At 40.9% G+C, this 25512-nt stretch overlaps 1 protein-coding gene across 1 annotated transcript in view; it reads left to right on the top strand.

Annotated features, from left to right (window-relative positions):
- Positions 1-24497, top strand: part of ece2a (endothelin converting enzyme 2a) — a 58694-nt gene extending 34197 nt beyond the window's left edge. The window contains exon 4 of the mRNA XM_020595934.1: positions 23959-24497. Coding sequence (XP_020451590.1) covers positions 23959-24249 — 291 coding nt within the window. The 3' untranslated portion in view covers positions 24250-24497. The remainder of the gene's footprint in view (positions 1-23958) is intronic.
- The last annotated feature ends 1015 nt before the right edge of the window (positions 24498-25512 follow it).

Genomic DNA, 25512 nt, shown 5'->3' on the forward strand with positions numbered 1-25512 from the left:
AGAGTGATGAGAATAGAGGATGATCCTTGAAGAATCTTATTGTTAAATTCACACACAACGAAGGAGAGATTGAAGGGAGTGGAAGAGGGGGGGAAAACTGGACGACAGCTCAGGAGAAAGATAAAATGGTGAGGAAAAAAGGAAGCAGTTGGAGACAGAAACCAAGACTGACACAAAGCTAATGAGCAGTGTGCCAGTGTGAGACCAATGAGAAGAAGGTAGCAAAGGAGAGGACAAAGAGAAGAGGAGGAAAAGATCGAAATCAAACCTAAAGTCCACTTTGAGTGTTTTCTAACAAAAGCATTGGCGCTGAGATAAAGACATTTACTGGTGGCAGCTGTCAAACATCACATCACCACATCTATCGCAGATCAGCATGATACAGTAACAAATGGCTCCAAGTATGCAAGTGTGTTAAGATAAATGCATAGATTTTTGTCTTCATATGTAGAGCAACCATCAAAAACACCAGGAAATGCAGCACAGTCCCACAGTCACTGCTGGTGTGTTTTAAAGACACATATACTGTATAGAGAATCATGTCACAGTAGGTGTTTTATTTTTGTTCCACACACAAACACACACACACCCAAAGTCTCACAGGCTGCAGTGCACTGAGGTGTGAAATTTACTTCACAGACTGACACGCTCAGTGAATCACTCTTACTGTTGCTATGACGACTCCTAAGTTGGATATCATCTCCGACTAACACTTCTAATTGCTAACCTTTAGTCCTGTTTAAGGAGGTAAAGACGGGTCCTTGGCCTTGTTCAGAGGGGTGAGGTCTAGACTTAAAATGCTGAAACTTGTTTTTGTGTCCTGTTCAAAGGAGCAAATATAAATCTGATGCACAGAGAGTTTTTTTTTCCTTCTCCACTGTGTTTTCAAAGTGCAGAGTCAGCTGAAATACAGTTCCTTGGAGTTTTGCTTTGTGTGTGTGCGCGCATGTGTGCGCTTTCTGTTTTTGCTCATGGCCACTGAAGTGGAGATTCTTGATAATGCACGATCTGGAAATTCAGCCTAGTTTACAAGTTTGGTAATTCTGCACAGTGTCAGTGAATTAGTGAGGAAACCTAAATGAAAGCCAAGTCATTCTTTTAAAAAAAAACTTTCCCCAAAGAATTAAAGCTGCACTTTTAAAAGTTTTGACAGAAAGGAGCTGTTGGTGTGCCGATCTTTTGCTTCCATAATTTTTTCCAAGGTGTAAACTCTGCTAGAGCTAAGAAGTGGTTTGTTTTGTGACCATTATGTGTAGATTGTGGATGTTAAAATGGTTTTTTAATAAGCCCGAGGAGTCATCGAAGGTTTCACTGAATTTAAATACCTTCCGATGGTCTATGGTGACCTGCCTTTGCCAGATCAGTTCAGACTCTGAAAATCATTTGTCATGACTAATTGAGGCTATAGAAAGGCTTCAAATCATATAGTGTGTCCTTGGCTTCAAGGAGGAAGGTTTCACTGTAACAAAACAATAAAATGCTTCAACATGTGATGCTATTAAATCAAAATTTGCAAAAATGTGGCCACAACTGGTAATTACATTGCACAAATTTGCACAGTTTGTTATTTCTTGTTATGCTTCTCCACCAGTGATAGCCACAGCTGGAGGCATTATGTTTTCAGCTTGTCCGTCTGTTCATATGATTCTTCATATCTCAGGAACTCCTTAAGGGAATTTCTTAATATTTGGCACAAATGCCCACTTGGACTTTAGGATGAATTGATTAGTTTTTGGTGGTCAAAGGTCAAGGTCAGTCACCTCACCTCTGTCCCATGCTTGTGAATTTGACTGGTGGGCGGTGGCATACAAACCAAACCATTACAAAGCTTTAATTCTAGTTTTACTTTTGTGATAAAACCACTGTGATGATAACATTTTAGCTGTGACATGCTAAAATGTAGTGAAACAGTACAAATAGAATAAAAAAGGTCAGTAAATTGTTTAAGTAATGACAGTTGCATAACAAAATCTATCAACAACTTAAGCTAACATTAGCAACACAAAGCTACTGGCTGGTTACACCAGGCCAAGTAAAGCTATAGAAGCAGAACTGCTGGTGTTTTGTTTTTTGTTTAACTTGCCTTTTCCGTTTTGAAGAGGGAAATTGTGGCATTCTCTAGTGTCATGTCATTCATGACAAACATATTGAAATGTCATAGCATGAAAAACAAGTACTGACGTGATGTGTAGGCACTGGCCATGTGCTTGTCACCTCAGTGAGAAAGTTCTATTCACATGTTTTCAAAATGACATCATTGGCATCGTGTAATCCTAAACTGGACTATATACTACATACATCTGCTTTATTTTTAAATAAAGTGCTACATTTAATTATATATTTTATATGTATTTCATTTGTATTATGGATACATATCACTGCACTGTTGTACTTACTATGAGGAAATTATCTAAATGATTATTGGCATTGTTTTTTTTTTTTTTGTTGCATTAAGCAAAAAAAGTCTATTTTATTATTTGACATGGAACCAATTTGCAAGACTGTCATCACACAGTCCGTGGGCACCTGTAGTTAATTTCAAGAACTTAATGGGCCTAATGGAGGTCTTATAACTCAAGGTGCACCTCTCTCCCCGTGACAGCTGAGGCTGAGTGCAGAAGGAGTCATACCTCTTGGTATCTTCTCTGTAATATTGTGCAATCCAGCAGATGCCTGCGTTACCCATTGTGTACAGTCAAACTGCAGCAGTAACTGCTCCACTGTCATTGTGCCCAGTTGATACAGGGAAGCTTAAAAACATGAACATGTACCGGAAACAGGTGAGGGTTTACCACACACAAAAAAAAAAAAAATCTGAAAAGTGGAGTGGCATATTACCTAGTGGCATATTTAGTGTTTTTCTGATCCTTTAACTTGTTCATGTCTTGTTTTGTTAATGAAATTATAGTTTTGTACATCATTCAGTTCAGTTTACTCAACATTTTTGGTTTCAGGCACATTTTAGTCAAAGGACATTTTCATGCTTTGACTAAAATCAGGTGACACCACATTACCGAGGAATCTCTTTATTAGACCAATGTATCAGAAAACCTGATTGTGTGCCCGCCCACCCATGGCTGTGGAGAGGCTCATTGCATGACATCATCCTGAGCTGACTTAGTGCAGAGAAAAACGGAGACATTCATTGACATTGATTGGTTGTCCTGGCTCCTGGAGGTGGAGAGTTCTCTCCTGCTCCATTACCAGGAAGCCTGGACGTCTGCCGGGTACATGGCCCCAGGGGCACAGTCATATCAGGACACACACACACACACACACACATAAGCCTCTGCTTTATTTCTCAGTTTGAGAAATGTTTTTTTTATATGTTCACCTAACACTGAGCACTGTGTGTGTGTCTGTGTTTTGGCGTCTGCATGTTTTCATCACTGTTTCAAGTTTTTGTGCGAGGATTAACTGGATTACACCAATCCACTTTATTCTCTCCCTTTTTTTCACACTCTCCCTTTTCTGTCTCACCACCTACCGTGCTTTTGCACAGACAAAGATGGAGTTTAAAAGACACTGCGAAATGATTTGCAGTTTGTAGGCGTCCACTTCATTTCCAACATATTTAACTTGGAATCAAGTCCAATCTGGGCTTTAAATATTCTGCATTCCTGTGTGTATTTATTTTGCTACATAAACATGTACATGGCGATAAACTCATCTGGCAACATTAATTTTTTTTTATCAGCACTGTTAAATTTGTAAAGTTTCTCTGATCTTATTACTGAATGTCCAGCAGCTTTGGAATAATTTTGCCATGGAATCAGTAAAACAGCATCTGTAGGCTACTTGAGACCCATTTTTAGACTATATATCGTTTTTACATTTTGGAAAATACCATCTAAACTATCCCCAGTTATCTATTATCTGTACTCATGGATGTACAGATGCAACTTAAGATAATCTTTTTTCCTTTTTCAAAGCAGTTAATATGGATGTTTATTTGTAATGAACATTAGAGAAATGATATCCCTGGGATATGTAAGTCACACACTGAATATAACAATGTGTTTCATGTTTGTGTGTTCAGATTTGACTGAGTTCTCTCTCTGGGAAGTACAGTAGTATGAATTTTGGTGCAAATTGCAGCAGGCAGACGCTGAGGGTTTTAAAGTACCTTAAAATACCTTCATTATTTCATGTTACCCTCTGTGCTCCTTTAACTCTCTTCCACAGCCAAATGGATGTAGTTGTTGGTGAATCTGTAATATTTGCAACTTGATTAATTTTGATAGTCATAAGTATATTTTCTAAATCACAGCTTGTGTTTCAGTTTATCTCCCTGTCTTGCGAGACCTTTTTTCCACATGCATGCACATACAGGCTGTGACATTGGTACATAGCCTACATGCATGTGCATCCCAAGCCCTGATTTGTTATATTGTGTGTGTGTGTGTGTGTGTATGGGTGGATGCTGTCCCGGTGACCCCTCTCCAGGTCCAGCAGAGGGACAGTAGACCAGTGGAGCACACGTGAGCGAGACGGAGCGTGGGTGATTTAGAAATCTGGTTGCACATGCGCAGAGATGTGAGGATGAGATCAAAGACGGGGTTTGCGAGTGCCTTTGTGTATGCTTGCAGAGCATCTTTTACTTTTTATTTTTTCATTTGCATGTTTACTTCTTCTGATGTTTGTGTGTTCATGGGTTTACAACGTGTAGATGTTCATGTTACATCCTCATCTACATGTTGGCCTGCTGGTCCCCGTCATGTAAATCACTGAAATAATGATGACTTGGTTTTAGGTTAGGGTGAGGTGAGGTTAGGTTAGGATAAGTCTGCAGGAAAAGAATGCGAGTCAATGTAGAGTCCCCATGAGGCTAAAAACAAATGTGTGTCTGTGTGTAAGGGGATGCACTGCTGAGTTACAGATTTTCACACACCTCAAGTGTGCGTGTCTGTGCTGAGTTAGGGCAACCCGGCTCTTTACAGATTTTCACACACCTCAAGTGTGATTCTCTGCACACGGTCAGTCATACCACACATACACTTGCCACTCGCATTGGCAGATGTCTGGAAGCGCACACATACACTACCAAATAAATACATTCTTGCAGTGTCAAATTTTTTCTTGTGTGTCATTTATAGCTTTTATTATAGACATTTAATGTCATGGTTTGTTTTTGATTTGGTTCATGGGTTTTCCATTAGAATCTACAAATTGAAGGAGCCATGTGTTTCAGTCTGCTTCTTTTTTTGTATTCAGTCTGTTTTAAATGCTGGGTCATTTATAAAAAGTACATTTGTGAATCAGAAATGAAGAATTTAATCAGGAAAAATGGATTTGAGAGACAAACGGATACATTAGGGCATCATCACAATCATTAAAACAGTTTTGCTTTTACTTGTTTTTCTTTCTACACTCTTCATTTGTACCCATACTGCTGTTAATCTAGGTTTGTCCCTGCTGTGAAAAAGGAAGGCCCCCAGAGGAAGGCTCTCTATGTTCTCTTCAACACACATGCTCCCCTGCTTCATATCTCACTTAACTCACTCACACATACACTTGAACCTAATTCTAACCTAAACCTAAAACCAAGCCTTAAGCCTCAAAATGTCCACACAACAGTGGTATTGAACTAAACATTTATCCACACAGCCACAGAAAAACAGCCGTACACACAAACAAAGCCTGTTTCAAGCTGATTGAACTGTCCACACACATATACAGCCTTCAGTAATGTGCTGACATTGGTTGGCAGATGCAACTGTGTTAATCATGAGTCACTGCTTACTGTAATCTCATAAATTTGACTGCATGCTTTACACACAAATGCACAGTGTGGTCTCAGTCCTATAGCTCTTTGTCTTGTCGTCTGTGCATCTTTTTGCAGTGTTACTGTAGGAGCTTTTCAGCCTCTTCTCACAGCAGATACAATCAAATCAATGTACAGGACAGAGACTAATCTACAGTGAGTGCGTGTGAGAGAGAGGATGAGTAATAAGTAGACAGACGGCAAGATGTAAAATATTTTTCTTACATATTGTACTGTACAGTATGTGCACTAAGGATAAAGTTTAAAGGAGTGTTACCAGCACCATGATACATAGTGTTGCAGAAGTGAAGAGGAGAATGGCCTCACAGCCTGGTTCTCTCTTTGATATGAGATGAGATATTTTTAAAACACACAAAGTAAAAGAAACTTTGTCTGACAATTTGAGGCTAATTGAAGGGGCAAGCCCAAATTTAAGTAAACATGTGACATGTGCAGCACTCACACACACACACACACACACACACACTCACACATAATGTCCTGCCCGGCTCACCGTTGCCAAGGCGACTACAGAGCCCTGTTCCTATGGAAACAATGGCTGCCTAACGGAGGAAGATCTCATTAATTGAAATAGGAGAATATAGGAGAAATGAGAAGGACTACAGACAAGGGACAGGAAAAGAAACACAGGACCAGATAATGAGGGAGAAAAGGTGCAGCTAGGCAGAGGTGTGGTGAGGGGATGTGAAGAGACAAACACATACATTTTAAAATAAATTATTACAAGGGTGGATTGTTTTTACCGTATCAGTGTATCCTTTCAGGTTTCCTTTATGCTAATCACTGCCGTTAATAAGGTGTTTATCAAGTTAACATAAGCACATGTAAGTGCAGCCAATTTACCATTTCTTTATTTGTTCTTGTTCAGGTACATTTGGTCAAGTTTGTATTCTTATTACACTATGTGGCTGTGCCAGTTGAAATACATGGCCACAGCCAGTAACTTCCTGGACTCTCCACCGGTTGCCTGGCAACCCGTCATTTTTACACATCGGTTTTTGTACGGATTAAACAAAAGAGAGACTGTGTTAATTAGTGAGCTTTATAGGGGGTGTTTCATGGGTTTTGCTACATTAGACAGAGTCAGGCTACAGTAGCTGTTTCCCCATTTATAGTATTTGTGCAAAGTTAAGCTAACCAGCTGCTGGCTTTAGCTTTATTATTCAAAGACAGATTTAAGAGAGGTATCGATCCTTACTTAAAACTTTCCCCTGAAAGCAAATAAGTTTTTAACACTGAACATTTGCTTTAACAAAAATATGATATACTTACCAAAGGTGAATTTTATTGTAGTGCTATTATAGCAGACTGCAGGGTGCTCCTGTTATTTGAGATGTAATAAATTGTATTATGTATGCTGTACATGATGCATTGTTCCTCAGTTGGCCGCTGTGTCTGGAAGCTTCTTCGATAGGATGCTGTCTCCCTTTCCATCCATATCTTTCCTCTCTTTTGTTGTGCGATCACAGTGTTAGAATGCAGGGGAATACAGATTAAACTCATAAAGGCCTTTAAAAATCAGAGAAGAGGGAAGGAAGGAAAGGAGGCTTGACTGCAGTGCTGTGTGTTTATCTGTCAGGAGTTCTCCTGTTGAAAGTTGCAGCTGAGTTTTAGGAGGTCAAGTCTATTTTGTGCTCCTTCCAGTCCACACCCTGCTGTTTTTATCTGTGTGTGTGTAGATATATTTGGAGGATATGGTATCATTGTCCATATAGAAGGAAGCATGTGTCTCTTTTTGTGTCTGTGCACTGATGTATGCCCATGCAGGTGTTTGCAAGCATACGAGATGTTTCTGGAGAACTTAAACCCAGCCAAGTGTGAAAACGGTTTCCCTCCACACTGCAGATCAGTCAAGCCTGCAGTTGGGTCACTCTATTTTTCTCTTTCTCCTCCTGAACCTTTCACTATCCAGTGAAAGGTGGTCCCGGTCGATAACTGAGCCTAGCGATCTTCTGTCTGACCGTACTCCGGTCCCCCAGCAGACACACAGAAGCCTCATAAGAAACAGCTTTTACACTGCTGGCAGAGATCCACACAACATAAGGTTCCATCTCAAGTGACCAAAATGACCTCCTCACTTTGGAGCTAATGGACCAGAGCGGACAGCTAAGGTAACGGCTGTTTGTTGCTTAAAGTAGTGAGCTTAATGAACCAGGAGAGGGTACTGATTTGGACTCTTGAGGCTTGACCCTCTAGCCAGAAATAGACCTGTTTCTTGTAGGTATGAACAGATCATGTAACTCATCCATTGTCTGCTGCAGAATCATCTTGGCTCTGCTTTTACTGAAACAGAATGAAGAGACCTTGGAGAAAGCTCCAGCCAACTCCGAGCTCTGAGCTGATAATGTCCCATTGGTCTTCTGTGACTTTGTAAAGATGATAATCTGCTACTGTTTTGTTTATGTTTTGTTATATAAGTGTGTTGTTTTTCTGTAGTTAAATAATATGCTATGTAGGTTTTTGTGTGGTTGTGGAGGAGGAGATAATTTTGTTTCAGCTTTTGCTCAAGGCCTGGATCACTTTCAGTAGGCAAGATTTTTTATTTATTTATTTTTTGATATTTAAAGGAGTTCTCCAGCAGTTTAGTATTACATGTTTAAAAAAATAAAAACAGATAATAGACAAAGATAAATATTGCCTACATTTCTCAAACTCCCCCAGTGTGTAACACAAGCTTACTGTTTAAAATCTGTTGTCTCTAAGTTGTGACTTCACATTAAAAACAGGCTTTGTTTAGGCGGTAATAGTTTTTTTGTTTATATTTTTTATTGGGAAGTTTCTGGCTGTGGTGGCAGTTTAACAGCTTTTTAAAATGATGTTATGATATGAAATGTTTTAAGTGATCGAGGCCCCATCACATTAAGTCCTGGATTTTACTACATGTGCTAGGCATAAGATCACAGGATTATGAATTCTAACCTATAATATACTTAGTACGAATGAATCCACGGCTCAGCATATTGCCTCTGAATGTATGCTCAATCTAATCAGGACATCTGGAAAGCATCTGTTTGTGTGTGTCTGCTCTAATACTTCTAAGAGTTAGTATTGTACTGCTCTTTCTCTGCTAGCTCCAGTTAATATAATAGAAAGATGAGCCCAAGTGGTGTGGGCTGACCCCCCCAGTGAGATTGCATTCTGGTCTTCTGGCCCCAACCAGAAGCATTAAACTGCATCTCATTTGTAGGCTCCACATTATTTACCACATTACAGCCTTAACAGCAATAATGGCTTTTTTCCCACATTTGTTTCTTTTTATTGGATTAATGTAAAGTTACAAGATTCAGTGTCAGGCTATTCAGCTTCTTTCCTGGTTTCCGACAAACACAACTCATCCCCTGATATCTCACTGTAAAATTTCATTTTTGCCTCTTTTTGACAATAAATCTCTCGTCTTGTTTGTGAGCCTTCTGCCTCCCCTTTGTCTTTAATCTTATCCATCTCCTCCTCTTGCTTATCTCTCTCCCACCCCCCTCATCATTGCTGCATGGCAGATATATTGTCAACTCCAGGCCAAAGCACGCTGCCAGATGTGCAGGGATCCCACTGCTGATCACCCGGCCACTGCTGCTAAAAACAGACAAGCACACACATAGAAACACTATGCATGTCAACGCACAGACCCATAAGCTTGTATAAGTACACAGATCACAGTTTTGTGTTGTATATCCATTCACCTTTTTTACACAGAAAAGACAGTACCTGCGGAGCTCTCACAATACTGCAATACTACTCTGTGAAGTAGTGTAACAATCTCATTAACTGTATCACATAAATTTCACAGTTGCTTCTAATTCCGAGGCCCCTGTGTGTTTCCTATGATGAATAAGGTTTAGGAGCCTACACTAAGTTTGACGTTTTGTGAAAAGTGTTTATTTGTTTTGATGAGTACTGAGAAGATTGATACAACTGTCATGTACAGTAAATATGATGGTTCTGCCACCCGCTGACTAACTTAGCACAAAGACTGGAAACTTAAACAAATCCGCCTACTAGTCCCTTTAAAACTCACTAATTAGCATGCTGTATCTCGTTTGTTTAATCTGTATAAAAACTAGTTTAAACATTGACAAAACACTGTTTTACGGGGAGTTGTGTGCCAGGCTGGTCCTACACAAGAAAAAGTCCAACACCCTGTAAACTGTATCAAAATGCTGAACTTTTCCTTTAACATCTCATTTTCCCATGAATTAAACAAAAAGCATAATCAACCAAAAGGTGATATCAGTAGAAATTGGGTTTTAGAAGTTTATAACTTGAACAGTGAACCCACTAATCTTTGTTTTGAAATACAAAAATTTAATTTGGTACTACATTCAGAATTTCTGTAGATCTACGATCATGCCTTAGATTGCTCAATCTGTGCTCATTGCATTGTTGCAGTACCATTAAATTTGTATTGCTTGAAAGGGGTGTTTCTAATATTCTGACTCTCATGTATGTAGTTGGGGAGGACAAAAATATAGAGACGTCTCTGAATATAAAGTAGTGCCGTACAGAACCACCTTTAATTATGGCCTCAATAATAAACATATAACTACATTTATACATTTATGGCAATTTGACCAAAAACAAAAATTTTGAGCTTCATAAACAAAGATGTTCTGTACCGGAAACAAATTCCTTGTGTGTGTAACATACTTGGCCAAATAAAGATGATTATGTTAAGGCGGAAATGTTGCATTGAGTTGTGTACAATTGAACAGGTGTACCTAATAAAGTGACCCGTGAGTGTAAATATAGTCAAATTCTCTATGATTGTAAATGTTATTAAAACACACACACACACAAAGCCTAGACATTTTTGGGGCATGCATGCATCTGCTTTATGTGTATAGAGTGAATAATTCACTTCCTGTTTGCACATATTTGCTGTCAGCTTTGTTTTTGTTCCAGGCACGTTTGTTTGTGTAACAGCCTTAATGTAGAAAGTCAGGGTGAACTCTCTGGTGCAGTTTGTCAGCGTGATTGGGGGAATAAGCCTCAGACTGAGTGAATGAGCGTGCATTCTTAATTTGTGTGTGCATGCGTCCATCTGTCCTACAGTGCTTCCTGCCAGTTGCTGCCCATATCGTCTCTCGCTGCCTGTAGTACACAACATGCTCCAAGGCATGACAGCAGCTAAACAGACTAACCCAGCAGGCTGCAGTCCAACTTCAGCCAGAGAAGGATTAAAGGTCTAGATGGAGATGAGGGGGTGGTGGTGACAAGTGCAGAAAACCAAATGTGGTCCAGTGGCTGGTCGGTTCTGGGAAACAGCCTTGTTTCTTGTTGACATCTGCAAATGAGTATGTTGGGCTTGGATTTCACCTGCTGGCAGTCAGCTCTGCCTCCGTCTTATTTTCTCAGTAACAAACAAATTGATGTGTTAGCCTCTTCCCTCTTTTAAATTATTCGTGATTGAGTGTGTTTGTTAAATGACCTTTGGTTATTCTCACTTCACTCACACATCAAACATGCACACAAACTCCTGTCCTTTTCTGAAGACCCTCGTTTTTATTCCCTCTGTTGATTTTTAAACCAACACCAAGGCTTAACCTACTGTATGCCTAAACTAGTTCTCACTCACACCTCTCAAAACTTGTAAAACTACAGCTGAAGGGAGGTGACAGTGTCCTTCTTCTGAATATCTGAAACCCAAATTGATCCTCACAAAGATAGGAAGAGTGGAACACAGATAAAGTGACTCTGGCTGTAGTGCCAGCCATCAACCGTCAAAGCGGTTATGTAATGTTTGCTGTACACAAGTGAGATGAATGTCAATGAAGCTGCTCCCTCCTTTTTTCCGCTGTGGGATCGTGTTCATTATGAAACACTTGAATCCCTCCCAAAAAAACTTAACACTAAACCCGCCATTCCTGGTCACATATACTTTAGAGTTAAATGTGCTTTTCAGTTGCAAGTTGTTCCCGTGCTTTAATAGCACTTGACGTGTGAGCTTGCATCAAATTTGAAGCCTTTCACTTTACTTTCTCGCTGTCTCTTCATTTTTCCCCCCTTCACTCTGCCTCCTCCTCTTCTATCCTTACCTCCCTCTGCCTCTCTGGCAACAAAATCTCCACCACCCAACTCCTGAGTCTGTTCCTGTTTCCATAGCAGCAGGTTACCATGGAAACTAGGTGACAGTGCAGTGCATCCCATCCTGCTATCACCAGGCGAGAGGTGTTTGGAATGGGAAAGTTTTTTTTTTCCCCCTTTAATGTCTGTCTTCTGTTTACTGAAAATGAAATGAAACTGTGGGTTTGATTTTGCCCTTGAAACGTGCATTTTAAACCCACAGAGAAATGAAAGCTGTAAATTAAAGTTTGCATGCTATGTTTATATATTGCACACATACAGTGTCCTGTCTATACAGCACTCATGGAGTTTATGAGAAAGACGGTATTTCAGTTATTTTAAACATCTCCAAATGAATGAAAGGGTTTTGCATGTTGAGGTTATAACTTTAAATGCGGCTGCTTAACATTAGTTTTAAGTTTCATAAACTGTGTTTTCTGCAGCATGATATTTTAAAGCTTCGAAACCATGACCATTTTGTTTCCCTGACCTTTGTCTGGGTCGTCTCTGAATCTCTTTGACCCACTTGATTATGATTGTGCATCCTTGCATGTGCATGTGTGAGTTCCCCCTCCGCCCCTAAGAAATCTTCGATTTTATGTCCCTTTGAGCCTCTGCATTGTGCACTGAGAGTTATCCGGGGGCTTGAAATAAAGGTACCACTTGCCAAATGATGCAATTATACAGAAACTGCAAAAGAAATGATCTCTGCTTTTATGTCGCTTCAAATTTAGAACTAGATGGGAAGAAAGCGATCACTGCAGAGCACTCAGAAGACAAGCTGCTCACCTGTGAAGGGAGGGAGGAGGAGGGTGGGTGGATTCTGCTGTCTTACATGTTGAGAAGAGTTACAATGCTGCAAAGTGCTTCCACTTACTTAAAACTCTTTGGGATTAATGTCACTTTGTTCTGACCTGTAAAGTAATGATATAAAAAAGAGAAATACTGTATTTTGGAATAACTGTGCAGTATGAATGTCCCTGCCTGCTGTGGGTTTTGTGTGTAGCCAGATTGTTCCTCCCGTAATTAATTATGAAAAACAACAGCCTGGGGATCATTGAATTTTCACAAAACAATAACAGCTTCAGGGATCCAAGCACTCATCTCGTCCTCGATCAGACAGGGAGATGTGGAGAGAATGACAGACTGAAAAAGAGTGACAAACAGAAGATGTGACAGTGACGATGAAGCAACCGTGTTACGCCTGGTAGTATCAGTTCCTGCAACTGCCAAAATGTAAATGATTCCTGAGACATCATAGCAGTCAGTCTTGTATAACATAAAAAGCCGAAGCGTTTTCCCAGTTCACGCAGTACTTTATGCTAAAGGGCGGAGGATCTGAGGGGGACATACTTTAAGTGGGTGAGCCTCAGCCCACTCTGTGCTCTAGCTATCCTGGTTCAGGACACGCGAGTAGATGCTGCTGTAGTGGTCTCCAAGCTGCATATTGTGCCTGCAGGATTGACTGCTGCCACAAAAATTGCTCCCAAATAATAGCAACAGTTCACCAGTACTTACTGTGAGTCAGGACACTATTGAGTGTCTGTTGAATTGGATGTGACATTGTAAGGCTGGAAAAGCAGCTCACAGCGGTGAGCATTTGATTGTCTGCTGTTATTCACTGGATGGGTCAGAAACAGTAAAAAGGAATGAGGTGGATTTTATTTTAGGTGCTAAATTTATCAGCTGTTAGTGACTTTTTTTTTTGTCATTTCATGCTTTGATGTACAATGTCACCATCTCCAGCTTTGATGCCACTGTCAAGATGTTAAGCGATTTGTTCACTCCCCTATGGGATTAGCTCTGGCAAAGCACTTGGTGTTCTTTGTCATTACTGTCCATAGGAATCAGGCTAACATGCAACAACGAGCAAGTGAACTAGGTTAAAGGCATATTTTACCCCTCGCATCAGTTGATTTTAAGTTAAATTTGATGTTATCCTAAAGAAACTCACTGTTGTTTTTACATGCTTTATCCTATTAACCCGTTCTTCCACTTCCTCTTCACTTTGTGGTCTACACCTCCAGCCACCATTTTCTGTCTCTTTCTTCTTTCTTCCTCTGTAGTCCCCCACTGCTGTAGTGTGGATCCAATAACTCCTGTCCTCCCTCACACACAGAACAGTCACACTACACTGGGCGCAAACCCATCATTTGTTCCCCTGAGTCTGCAGCTATGACTGCCTAACTGTGAAGACTCAACACTTGCACAGCAGAGGTAGCTAAAGAACAGTTTTATGATCTCAGATGTAATGCGTTTTGGACAGATTTTCTGTGATGAGCTGCTAACTGTAGAAAAGGCTAGCTGTGTTATTTTAGAATTATAACAGGAAAAAAGATCGGCGTCGATTTTTTATTTTTTTTTTGCATATCCATACTGAGTTGACAGGTGATTGCAGTGTTTGAAGACACCTTATCCTAGACCAGAGATCGGAGTCAGAGACATATCCTCTCGTGTCTATGAAGTTAAACTGCACACCTTTCCTTGACTGAGAGATGAACTTTTTAAAGGACCACACCTTGTGCAGTTGGTTGTTGTAGCTTGTGTGTCCATACCCTGTATTACTGCAGTTTCTTTGGGATTTGATCCATTGCTTTCCAAACTTTATGGATCATTAAAATGGATTCACAGACTTTCAAAGCCCGCTTGAGTTGTGAAATGCACCATTATAAGTCAGTTTACACTTAACTCCTTTTCAGAAATTCACTACCCTGAAACTATCTAGACATTACCCAGAGGAGTCATATGTGAGAACACAAGTGTGTGAGTCTCTTGACCTGGACAGTAAGTGGACTTTACCCTGCCAGCTCCCTAGTGTAAAGTCTGTGTAATGTCTGTGTAAAGCCTTTTGTCGCTCAGGAGGAACCTGAGCAAAATTTATTAAAAAGTGTTCGCTGGGCTGAAGACCTCATGTTTCAAAATGAAAAAAAATCTCACAGTGTGGAGTTCGAGAAATGCAAGGTTACCAGACTTATGTAAGTGCGCTCATAATTTTCTGCTTGAGGCTAGCAGCTCAAGGCTACATTATCTTCTACAAGCATAACACACACAAATCTCTGAGTGAACTGTAGGCGACTGACTTGGACTGTGGGTAATGTAGGTACCAGGCTTTAACAAAGAAACAGAATGAGCGACTTTGCTGCATAAATGTTCATGCTTTAAAACCATCCACCATGATGGATGTTCTAGGAGCAGAACCCAGAAGACTGTGGCTTGCCTGGCAAGAAAGTCTTTGTTTGCCTGTTCCGACCTGATGACGAAAGCTGAAGTATGCAGGGTGAGGATTAGTGAGGGGCAAGCAGAGGTGGAGATGGCTCTTTGTGTGTGTTTGTGTGCACCTTGCTCTGTGGGTGAGGCAGAGCTGATCAGCGGGTTGAAACAACAACCGAGTGCTATCTCTGGACAGCAGTCCTCCACGAACCACAGCCTACTGTCTCTCTTTGAGATACCGCACACCCACACAGAAACGTGAACGTGCACGTGTGCACACAAACGCACAAATTGATGCATTTGTGCTGCCATTAAAAGTGCACAAATGAACACAAGCTGGATCTACGGCAAAGATAAAAGCAGGGAGGGGGTGCACCACTTATTTAGGCCATATTTTCACATTATATTTTCCATCTTCTCTGTGGTTGTTTACTGGTCTCATGCTGTTCTGCAGACCCCACCCCACCCTGCAGGGATGTACACTTGAAATTAACCGCCTCTCTTCCTTACCATTTCACCCCACCCGTAATCTGCAGCCAGGCATGTGGATGGCAAAAACGTGTAAACTCTTGCGGGAACATGGAGAAAAAGGAGGGGAGGACAGAGAACACAGAATAAAGATGGCAGGGAAGGAAGGAGGGGTGTATGTGTGTGAGAAAGAATGAGGTGTCAAAGCTAGTGTCCTAACAAAGCAGATCTGCTCTTCTGCTCCACCCTCCAGGATTGCAACAGCCTCCCCCATTCCTCCATCCCTGTTTTATCCTCTTCTTTCTCTTCTCCTTTCTTCAACCACCTGCCTTGAAGAGCCAAATTTGGAAATGCTATAAGGCACCAAGTGCCCTGGGGAAACTCAGCTTTGTGCATGTGCAGGTATAAATTTGCCTGAGACAGTGGGCTGCTGCTTCTTTTGAAGCATGTTTGAAAAGAATAAATTAAAAAATAACATCAGCTGTTGCTAAATCTAGGTGCACAATAACAAAGCAACACAATAAGCAATTCTGATCACACACACAGACTCATAGTTTTACTGGAAGACTTAGTGTTTTTGGTACGACACTGGATAACTGGGAAAACATGAGTGTTGGATTCTCCCCCCATCTCTGCCCACCCACCTTTCCTCCCCCTAATTTTCTTCCCCTCACCCAGCTCACACAGCATCTCCTCCCGCCAACCAACTGCACAAATAAATTATACATCAGAGACCTTATCTCCTTTTCTCTCCTCTCGCTCTACATCTATCCACCCTTGCCTTGCCTTGACAGAACAGCTTGTTTGTGTTTCGGTTATCATATAGATCATGTATCCACTGAGTTGATGCTGCTTCAAAATGGAGATGTCTACGCTCAGTGTCTGCCTCTGTGTCTGTTCTAATGTAAATCTGAGCGCAGGTTGTGTGGGCTTGTGGAGACTCAAGCTACTCGTAGGAAGACAACAACATCCTGCCTTTCGAGCAGGCACATCCCTCTTTCACACCTCGTGTTGCCATGGCAATAAAAGTTTAGTGCTGGTCACAGTACTGTATGTAGGTCAGAACAGGACCAAGGAAAAACACGAGGCAGTAAAACTCACGCCTTTAAAAGAGAATACCAGAAAGTTCGGATAAGCTTTTTTCCTTCACTGATATGAAGGAAAAAAGCTCAAACAGTAAAGTAAACAATGTTTACAGAGGAAATCAACATTTCTCGGAGATTTGAGGCTTTTTCACTCAGCCGATGAGCACGATTGTGTGTCATAAAGTATTTCTCAGCAGCCTAATTAGTGGGTTGACTTTAGGGGAATGCACAAGCTCAGTAAAGGCAAGGACTTACTATTTTTGACAGTAAATGCAGCTCTGAACTTTGTTACTGCTGATGCAGTTACAAAGCTGAACGCTTAGATGCGGTCATTTTCCTTAAAATGAGAAAAACTTGTCTTCGGGCTAAATTTCAACTGCATGTCCATACTGAGATGTAATGCCAGTGTGTGTGTTGTACGCCCACTGACTGTGTAAACAACCCCCCCACCCCTCACGCCCGAATTGTGCATCTTTGCATTTAGCTGCCACCCTCTCCCCTCTTGGCAAACTGGCACACTGAGCTAAAATTAAAACCTCCCTTTCTTCCTTGTTCATCAAAAATAACCCTCTCTTGCTTTTACCTCTGCGTTCTTATGCATCTCTCTCACTGCCTCCTCACCAATTCCACCTTCTCTTTCCATTGGGGAACAGAGAGAGGTTTGCTTTAATTACCAAACTACTTTTCACGCCCCAGGAGAAAGGCAGAGACACACTTCAGACACCCGCACCCGCCCACTGTCATGCTCTCAGCATTTAATGTCTATACTCCTCAGCATGAACATTTGCTTTGTTTAATTTTATAAAGACCTCGCCTCATCCATGCCTGGTCACTACTGTATAGCAGTCATAGACACACAAGTGGCATATCACCACAATCAGAGGCGCTAAATTAATTAACCACTGCCTGCTATTCTTGGTGCAGTATTATGAAAACATGATTGCAGACTTGTTGAAGAAGTTTGCACTAGATGAGAAGGCACAGAGTCAGTGAATGTGTAATTAATAAACTCATCTGCCTTTCAGAACAGTAAGAAAAAAGCATGAAACTCAAAGCAAAATGAGCCACAGAGAAACTAGAGCAAAACGTGAGCAGCTGCTACAGTGAAATGGTTGGCGTAGAGGCAGGCGGAGTAAGAAGGGAGGGTTTTTTTGTTTTTGGCTTGCTCTCCTCCACTGTCTCTGCACCACTGTTTTCGTAGTCTCTATATCTAATGCCACCTTTAAAGCCCAAAACACTTATTATACTTATCAAGCCCTCACTTGCACTTATATGTAATTATCCATTAAGTTCTTGTGGGTAGACTTGCATCAGCAATGGCTGGGTAATTAGTTTATTGTAGCCATTCTCTATTTGGAAACACTTGCAGCTTAAATCTTACATAACAGCTAATTACATTTTAACTGAATATTTCACTGCTTGGACAGAGTTGAAACGGTCAATCAATAGTGCATCAACAGAGCCAAAACAGAAACAACTGCTTCAATAAAGTGTATTTCTGTCCTTTTTAATGACAAGCCAGAGATCAAGGGTTTGGCAGCAACTAGAGCAGGCGGGCCACACAGCAGGAGAAGTACATAAAGAAAGAAAATGGGCCAGTGTGTCTGGCTGCTGATGGGGTCTCCTGCGGGACAGGGAACACGGTCCGGTCCGTTCACTGGGCCAGTAGCACAGGGAAGCCACTAAACTGGAACTGTAGAACTGAGATGTTATTTGACACAGTATTGGCACCGGTGTCACCTCGATATTTCCAAGGTGGCTCTGAGGAGATTATTCAGGAATGTTGGTTCTGATGCTCTGACCTTGTCCCTCTCTCTCCCTCTCCCTTTTTACACTACATAATTTGTCAGCATTACAAGAAAAGTCTGATCCTAATAGTAAAAAACTAATAAATACCTGCTCTGTAAACAAGTATGAATTAAAAATAAGCACAGTAGGACGTGTCTTGTACTCAGGACAGCAGCAATCAGTAAAGCTCATAATGTTTTCTCTTGAGCTTCTTATCAGACACTATGCTGTCATTTCCTACCTTTATGGTCGTCACACCCAGCATCCATCTGTCCCCGCACATTATGTTATTTTGCCATGTGAGTCCTAGTTTTGCTTATGGATAAATAGTGTGTGGATAAATAGATATAGTGTGTTTTAACAGCAACACTAATTTACTGTAATTTTCACTGGGTGACTGTAGAGAGAAATAGAAAACCTTGTGAACAGAACTGCTGCAGATGTAGGCAGGCCAGTTTCCATAAAAAAAAAGAAAAAGAAAACAGAACAACTTCAACTAATTTATTCTTGAAGTTAGGATACAAGAAGTCAAGTTTGCTCTCCTCTTTCTGCTATTGATACACATAAGAAATAAGCGCAGCCTGAGTCGATCGTTCCTGAAGTGCTAATCCTTAGTAATTCTTGCCAGTACCTCCTTCATCTTCTTACAACTACTCTACTGGAATTTCTTGCTGCCACATCAGTCATGTTTAGAGGAAAGAGCCTGTCAACACTTCCTTCAGTCAGAAGCAATGTAGCATCAGCTGCCTGGGTGGCAGTGTCTCAGTCTTGTCTATTGCCTGATTATAAACCATTAAATTGTATGAATCCCAAATAAGGATAAAATCTGCATGTATTATCTTTATATAAATTAGGACCAAGGGGAATGATGCACACATTGTAGATATTGCATTTGTTATCTGGGCCAGTGGTGTCAGTTGAGTAATGTTTTGAGCTCTTAACATTATTAACCACATTGTACTGTCTGTCAAGGCCAGGAGCTGTGCAGGCTGTCATCAGGAGGCAAAAGGAGCCAATTACTGTTAAAAGCTGAAGACTGCAAGTTTTTCATTAGTGAGCGCAGACTCTAACGATAAGAAACATCATTTTGGAAAAAAATATCACTATTCTAATTGAGCAACAAAGCAGTTATGACTTGGTTAACTAGGCTCTTCCATGACTGCTGCATGCTAATGCAACAATGCACTGTAAAGCCATTTTCACATATGAACTCTGGACAATGTCTCCAGAATCAAGCCTGCACATTGTCCAGAGTTGCCTGTTCACACATGTAGCACGCAACAGGAGGCAGTCCCCTGTCAGACCCAAACACTGTACTCCGTTTGGTTTATGCAAGGGGGGAATGATTATTTCTGCGTTGGCTCTTAATAAAAGAAGTTCTGGAACTGCAATGTGTCTCCATTTAGACATTTTTGTTGGTGTGTTCATTATAAACGATTCTTCACCATCAGATGTTTGTATTCTTCCAGCTTCACACCGGTCACATGATAAAATTGATAAAATTCAGTGGAATTACCTGGGATTTCTCATGAGAATCTCATCTCTGGATCTCAGGTTATCCTCTTTGTTACAATGCACTCAAGACAGGTCAGGCCACTTACACACAAGCCTCCAGAATCGCACTGAATAATCAAGGAAAGGTCACAATGCTACGCTTGTGTGTGTGTGTGTCTGAGCAGAGCATGTTGTGAGTGTGGAGTGTGTATTCAAGGATTCCATGTTATGAGTGTGGAGTGTGTATTCAAGGATTCAAGATTTTTTATTTGCCATTTATGCATAAACAGACAGTCTAGGCATATAGGAATTCTTGTGCAGCTCTCCTTTGGAGTCGGGTAAGGAGTCAAAAGCCAGAAAGAACACTTAGTCTTAAAATAAAAAAAGTTACATAAAGACAACAAAGCATTAAATCCACAATACACAAAAATAGGGTAATAGTATTTTCTCCAGTGAACTTCAAACATTGCACTTAGTAATTCACATGGTGGAATTGGATATGTCATTACACTTGGAGAGGTAGTGAGGGGTTCTAATATAATGAAACACAGTTTATATTCAAGATTGCTTCCATTGCTTGGTAGAGAATGTCCTGCTATAATTCAGGTCCCACCACAGTGTTAATGAGATGCTCTTACAAAAATGCCTTGTGGAACATTTTTGTATTATTATTGCGCATGTCTAGTAAGGGGATATTGCACATATATTCTCACATTTCTCACATTTTCGTATTTGCCATCAGCCTTACTGCGGCTCTCCATCTCTGCTCTTGTTGCCATGTACTCTCCTCTCATTTTCCCTCCCCATCTTCACCCCACTCACCTCCTCTTCTCTTTGCACCACTTACCTGATCTTTCTCATGGCTTCTTCTGATCCACTTTCTTCTCTCTGTCCACGTGTTGCTTCTCTCTTCTATAAGCCTGGGTGAGAGGGCGACAGTTCAGATCAGCTTTCCTGAGCTGCCTGATGAAGTATAGCCACTGCTGGGCTTTCTTCACTGGCAGCTGTGCTCAGTGACCAGCTCAGGTCAGATGTCACCTGCCGGCCCAGGAACTTGTGGCTGTCAGCCCTCTCCACCTCAGTCCCTTTGATGGTCAGCGGCAGCAGAGGGGAGGGGTTCTTCCTGAAGTCTACTATTATTTCTTTTGTCTTATTTATGTTGAGGATGAGGTCATTCTCCTGTCCATAAACAAGAATGTCGTTCACCAAGCTTCTGTAACCTGACTCGTCCCCCTCCTTGATGAGGCAAAATATGTGTGTGAAGATGAGCACTAGCAGAGCAGTTTGCTCTGGCCTCTTGGAGAAGACCTGTGGTCCACACAGCCTGTGTGCCAGTGGATTGACTTGGTGTTCTGGGAGGCTTTTTCCATGACTCCCATGTTTGGGCGTAGTCTCCATCCACCTGTTACTTTGCATGAGACACTCTGAATTCAACACTTTACACTACAGCTTATCTGCCTGTCCTGGAAAGCGACCTTGTATCTTTCCTGTCAGTAAAACACTTGTTTGTCTGTAGCATCTGGAGCACAATGTTATATCTGAACAGACTTGGCAATGCTGATTCTGTATCATCATAATACCAAGACCCTGACATGTGGATGGATGATTTAATGCCAGAGCTGCTCTTGCAGTGTGTGAGCTGATATCATAAAGATTCATCACATTCAATGCATCCTCCTCCTCATAAATACATACATTCACTGCCATGCTGAGCTTGTGAATCTGGGTCAGCAATGTATCCTGCAAACACATAAAGTGGGCTGATGTGTGACTGCGAGTGAGTTTGTGTGAAATAGTCCAAAATATCGCTGTAATTACTGTTCAAGCAGTCCTCCAACTGCTGATCTAGCTGTCAGGCAGTCGTGGTTATAGCTGACTTGTTTGCTATAGTTCAGTGTGGTCTTGGGTTACGCTGACGTCAGTCCTCCAGTCACCTGTGACAAAAGCCTCTGGAGTTACACTGCTCGGATGCGGAGTGTGCCCCCATACATCTGTGTCATGAGTTGAAGGGGTGAAGTCAGAACTCCCACTTCTGTTTACTCATTCTCTGAAACCTCTGGGGGCCTGTACTCTACATTGACTTTAGTTTACTTGAAGTAATCTGACAAGAGATAGTGTATGGTCCTCTCAGAAATCATGTTTTTAAAAAAAAAAGGAAAAGATGTGCCCACACTTTTACCATTTGATGGTTTATTTATGTTATTATATTTCCACTACTAACACAAAAAAAAAGCTCATAGCACAAGAATTAACAACCATGTTTGTGGATATATTTTTTTACTAGCATTTTACTTCTGCTTCTGTCATTTGACCATAAGTGTGAGCTAGACTAAAGACATCCGTGCCTTTGTACTGGACTCTAAGTCTTCATTGCGGGGACATTTTTGCCTGTTAGCTGTCTTGTTCTATTAAAAGTGCCGATTTGCTAACAAAATTCATGATCAACCAACATTTGCTCTGATGTGTCACAGTTTTGGTCTTTACATTTCTCCTCACTAAATGTGAATTTTTACCAAATATTTGTCCAGAGACATGTAGATGAGGGGATTGGTTGATTTTGTGTATATGGTATGGGGATGTTTTTGGTTGAAAATTGTGGACCACCTTGGAAAGTAATAGCAAGAGTTTGAAAAAAAAAAAACACCCATTTCTCTGCATTATATCAACCATTGTATCCCATTTTCATCTTTTCCTTTTGCTTTTCCTCCATGTCACAGTAGAGAGTGAATAATTCATGGTTTGGGCTGCTTGCTGGTAGAGATCAGTCACGTGAAATGAGCAGGATACACGTGCTTGTCTTAGCGTGACTCTTCTCTCCAGTGACCCCAGGACAGAGTGGGAGCCACCGTGCTCCACCACAGCTTACTGCACAGGCCACAACAACTCCATCCTGGCAGCGTGCATAACATTAGCATCCCAGCTTTCATGGCAGTCACATGAACTCAACACCGGCTCCTCTGCTTGCAAAGCACAGGCATGGAACTATCCCCAGAGACCATGCAGTTTCTCACTACACATCCATATATTGTGGTGTTTACATAACACATGACAGAGGGCTTCATGAATTAGCTCATTACAAGGTGAAAGAATTAGCTCTGAACCCTTGGAACAGTAGTCTTGTTGAGTTTTGTTTAGCCTTATTTAAGTTCATTTTTATTTAATTATTTTTTATGTTGTTGTAATTCAGTTTTTCTTAACATTTTAAATGGTTTTAAATGTTCCATGGTTGTACAAGAGTATGCAGAGGTGTCGTAATACTCTGCTGCACGCCTATGATGATTCTGTGGCAATGTATTACAACATGTTGGCTCTGTTGACATGTTTGTTATATCAAACAAAAAGTTTTTATCACCACTCAGTGTTCTGCAGATTGTGTCCCTTCACTCCCACACACACACGCTTCTGTCTCTGGAGTAACTCCCTGCCAAAGTCAAACTAAATGCGTCTCTGCACACTCGGGTTTGTGTCGGTTTTCATATTCTGTATGCATCTTGTTTGCTGTCCACCCGTGATGCACATGTGTATTTCACACGAAGGTTAAACACACTGGAGTGGTGATAGAGCCAGAGCAACAGTTATTCATAGTGAGGGACCCTCGCAGTTTTCATGCTGTCACACCATGTTATCAGGCTGCACAGCTAAGCAGCCTGCACTGTGGACGGAAAAGCCCAGGACTTAATGTTTGCTCTGGCTTATAGTGCACATGTCTCTTTTGAGAGAAGCAGATTTCAGGGAATTTGATATTTGTCAGATGTACAGAAGTATCTATGACATTGGTATAGTTGAAATAAACTGTAGCTTCCCTTTAAACACACAGTTGATTGTTGGTTATATAATATCTTAAATGTTTGCTGCTGAAGCATTTTCAGCTTTTCATATCCAGCTGTCAAACATATGAATTATCTTATCAGTCTCAAATAATTAAACATCTGGCTGCTCATGTGGCAGAGGAGATTGCTGGTGATGATAGTGGTGGTGAGATTAATAATGATGTGTGTCTTGGTGGTAATGTAGTGTGATTGTAATGTGTCCTAATACTCTTTTCTCTCCTCCTTTTTGTTGTTCTCCCAGATTAGTCGGTGCTTGAAGCCTGGAGGACGGTTTGTCTCCATTACCTTTGCCCAGCCCTTCTTCAGGAAACGCCTTTATGCTCGCACAGAGTACAACTGGTCAGTCAAACATCACACTTATGGTGAAGGCTTTCAATATTTTGTCTATGTAATGACCAAAGGAGAGGAGCTTAGTCCAGAAGATGCAGCTCTGGAGAAAAAGCTACTGAAGGACACCAAAGCTCCACTTACCGGCATCGCCACAGCACAAAATGAGGATAAGGAAGACTTCCTATCTAATATTGACTTGTAATGTATGTGACTGGGTTTTCTATTCTTAGGAATACATTATCTCTTAGACCTCAAAAACTCAAACCTCTCCACCCTCACAAACACAACAGAAATGTCCTCTGTTACCTTACCATGATTGTGTAACTTTTGCAAGAATGAACTGCTGTGTACTGTGTATTTTTAATAGTTTCATTCTGGATTTATACCAATTAACATCACTAGGGGTCCTATTCAAATAAAATCTTACAGTAAGTCACATTATGTGTAATTTTCTATCATGGTAGAGATATAGTGTAAAGAAACTAAAATATATCTATAAATTTCATCTAGAAAGTATTATTATAAGACAAATATGAAAGTTGGCTGTTACTGCACAAATTATTTAAATGCATTTAAAGATCAAGATACTTGATTGGAAGCTCAAAACAAACAGGAAGAAAAGAAAGTGTTTGCACCATTTACTATACAGTATCTACATAAAGAAATGCCCTCTGCCTTTGGAAGACAAAAGACCGAAGTTACCAATAAACTAGATTTACTGCTTTGCGGTTGCTGAATTCATGGGAATGAACAGACACGAGGTCACATTGGATACTTTGACCACTGACCACCAAAATCTAATCGGTTCATCATTAAGTCCCCTTGGACATTTGTGCCAAATTTGAAGAAATTCCCTCAGGGTGTTACTGACATATTGTGTTCACAAGATTGGACTGACAGACGGACGGATGGACAACTCAGAATCATAATGCCTCTGGCTGCAGCTATCGCCAGCGCAGATGCATGAAAACAGCCTGTATTACAACTGGGGAACCAGTCACGTCCTGCCTCATTTTCACTTGATTTATCAGACAATGTGTTAAATCTTTGCTTTAAGTCTCCTTATATACAGGGTGTTCCTATTGGTTATTGGATCCCTCAGATTCAAAGTTTGCAGTGAATGATCAGATGTGGAGCTCACAGATGCAAAGCAATCAGGTACTGGGACACAACACCACAGAAACGTGCCTTTGGCCATCTCCTTACAGTCACTTTAATTGTGATTGCTTTTGAATGATTTCTAGCCACGTCGGCTATGACTCATTATGGCTCCTCTTCTCTCTGTCATACTTTTTTGTCTGTGCTACTATCATCCTCTGTTCTAGTGCAGTACATAATAGAATTTTTTATCAGTCATAAGCCAATGTTACATTGCAGTGTCCTTAGCTGTTCTGTTTGCCAGTATATCAGAAAGATTTAACAGTGCCCCATTCTGCAAGGCACTACAAACCTGTCTGTATTACGC

Source organism: Monopterus albus, unplaced genomic scaffold (genome assembly GCF_001952655.1).
Source record: "Monopterus albus unplaced genomic scaffold, M_albus_1.0 scaffold28.1, whole genome shotgun sequence".
Lineage (NCBI taxonomy): Eukaryota > Metazoa > Chordata > Actinopteri > Synbranchiformes > Synbranchidae > Monopterus > Monopterus albus.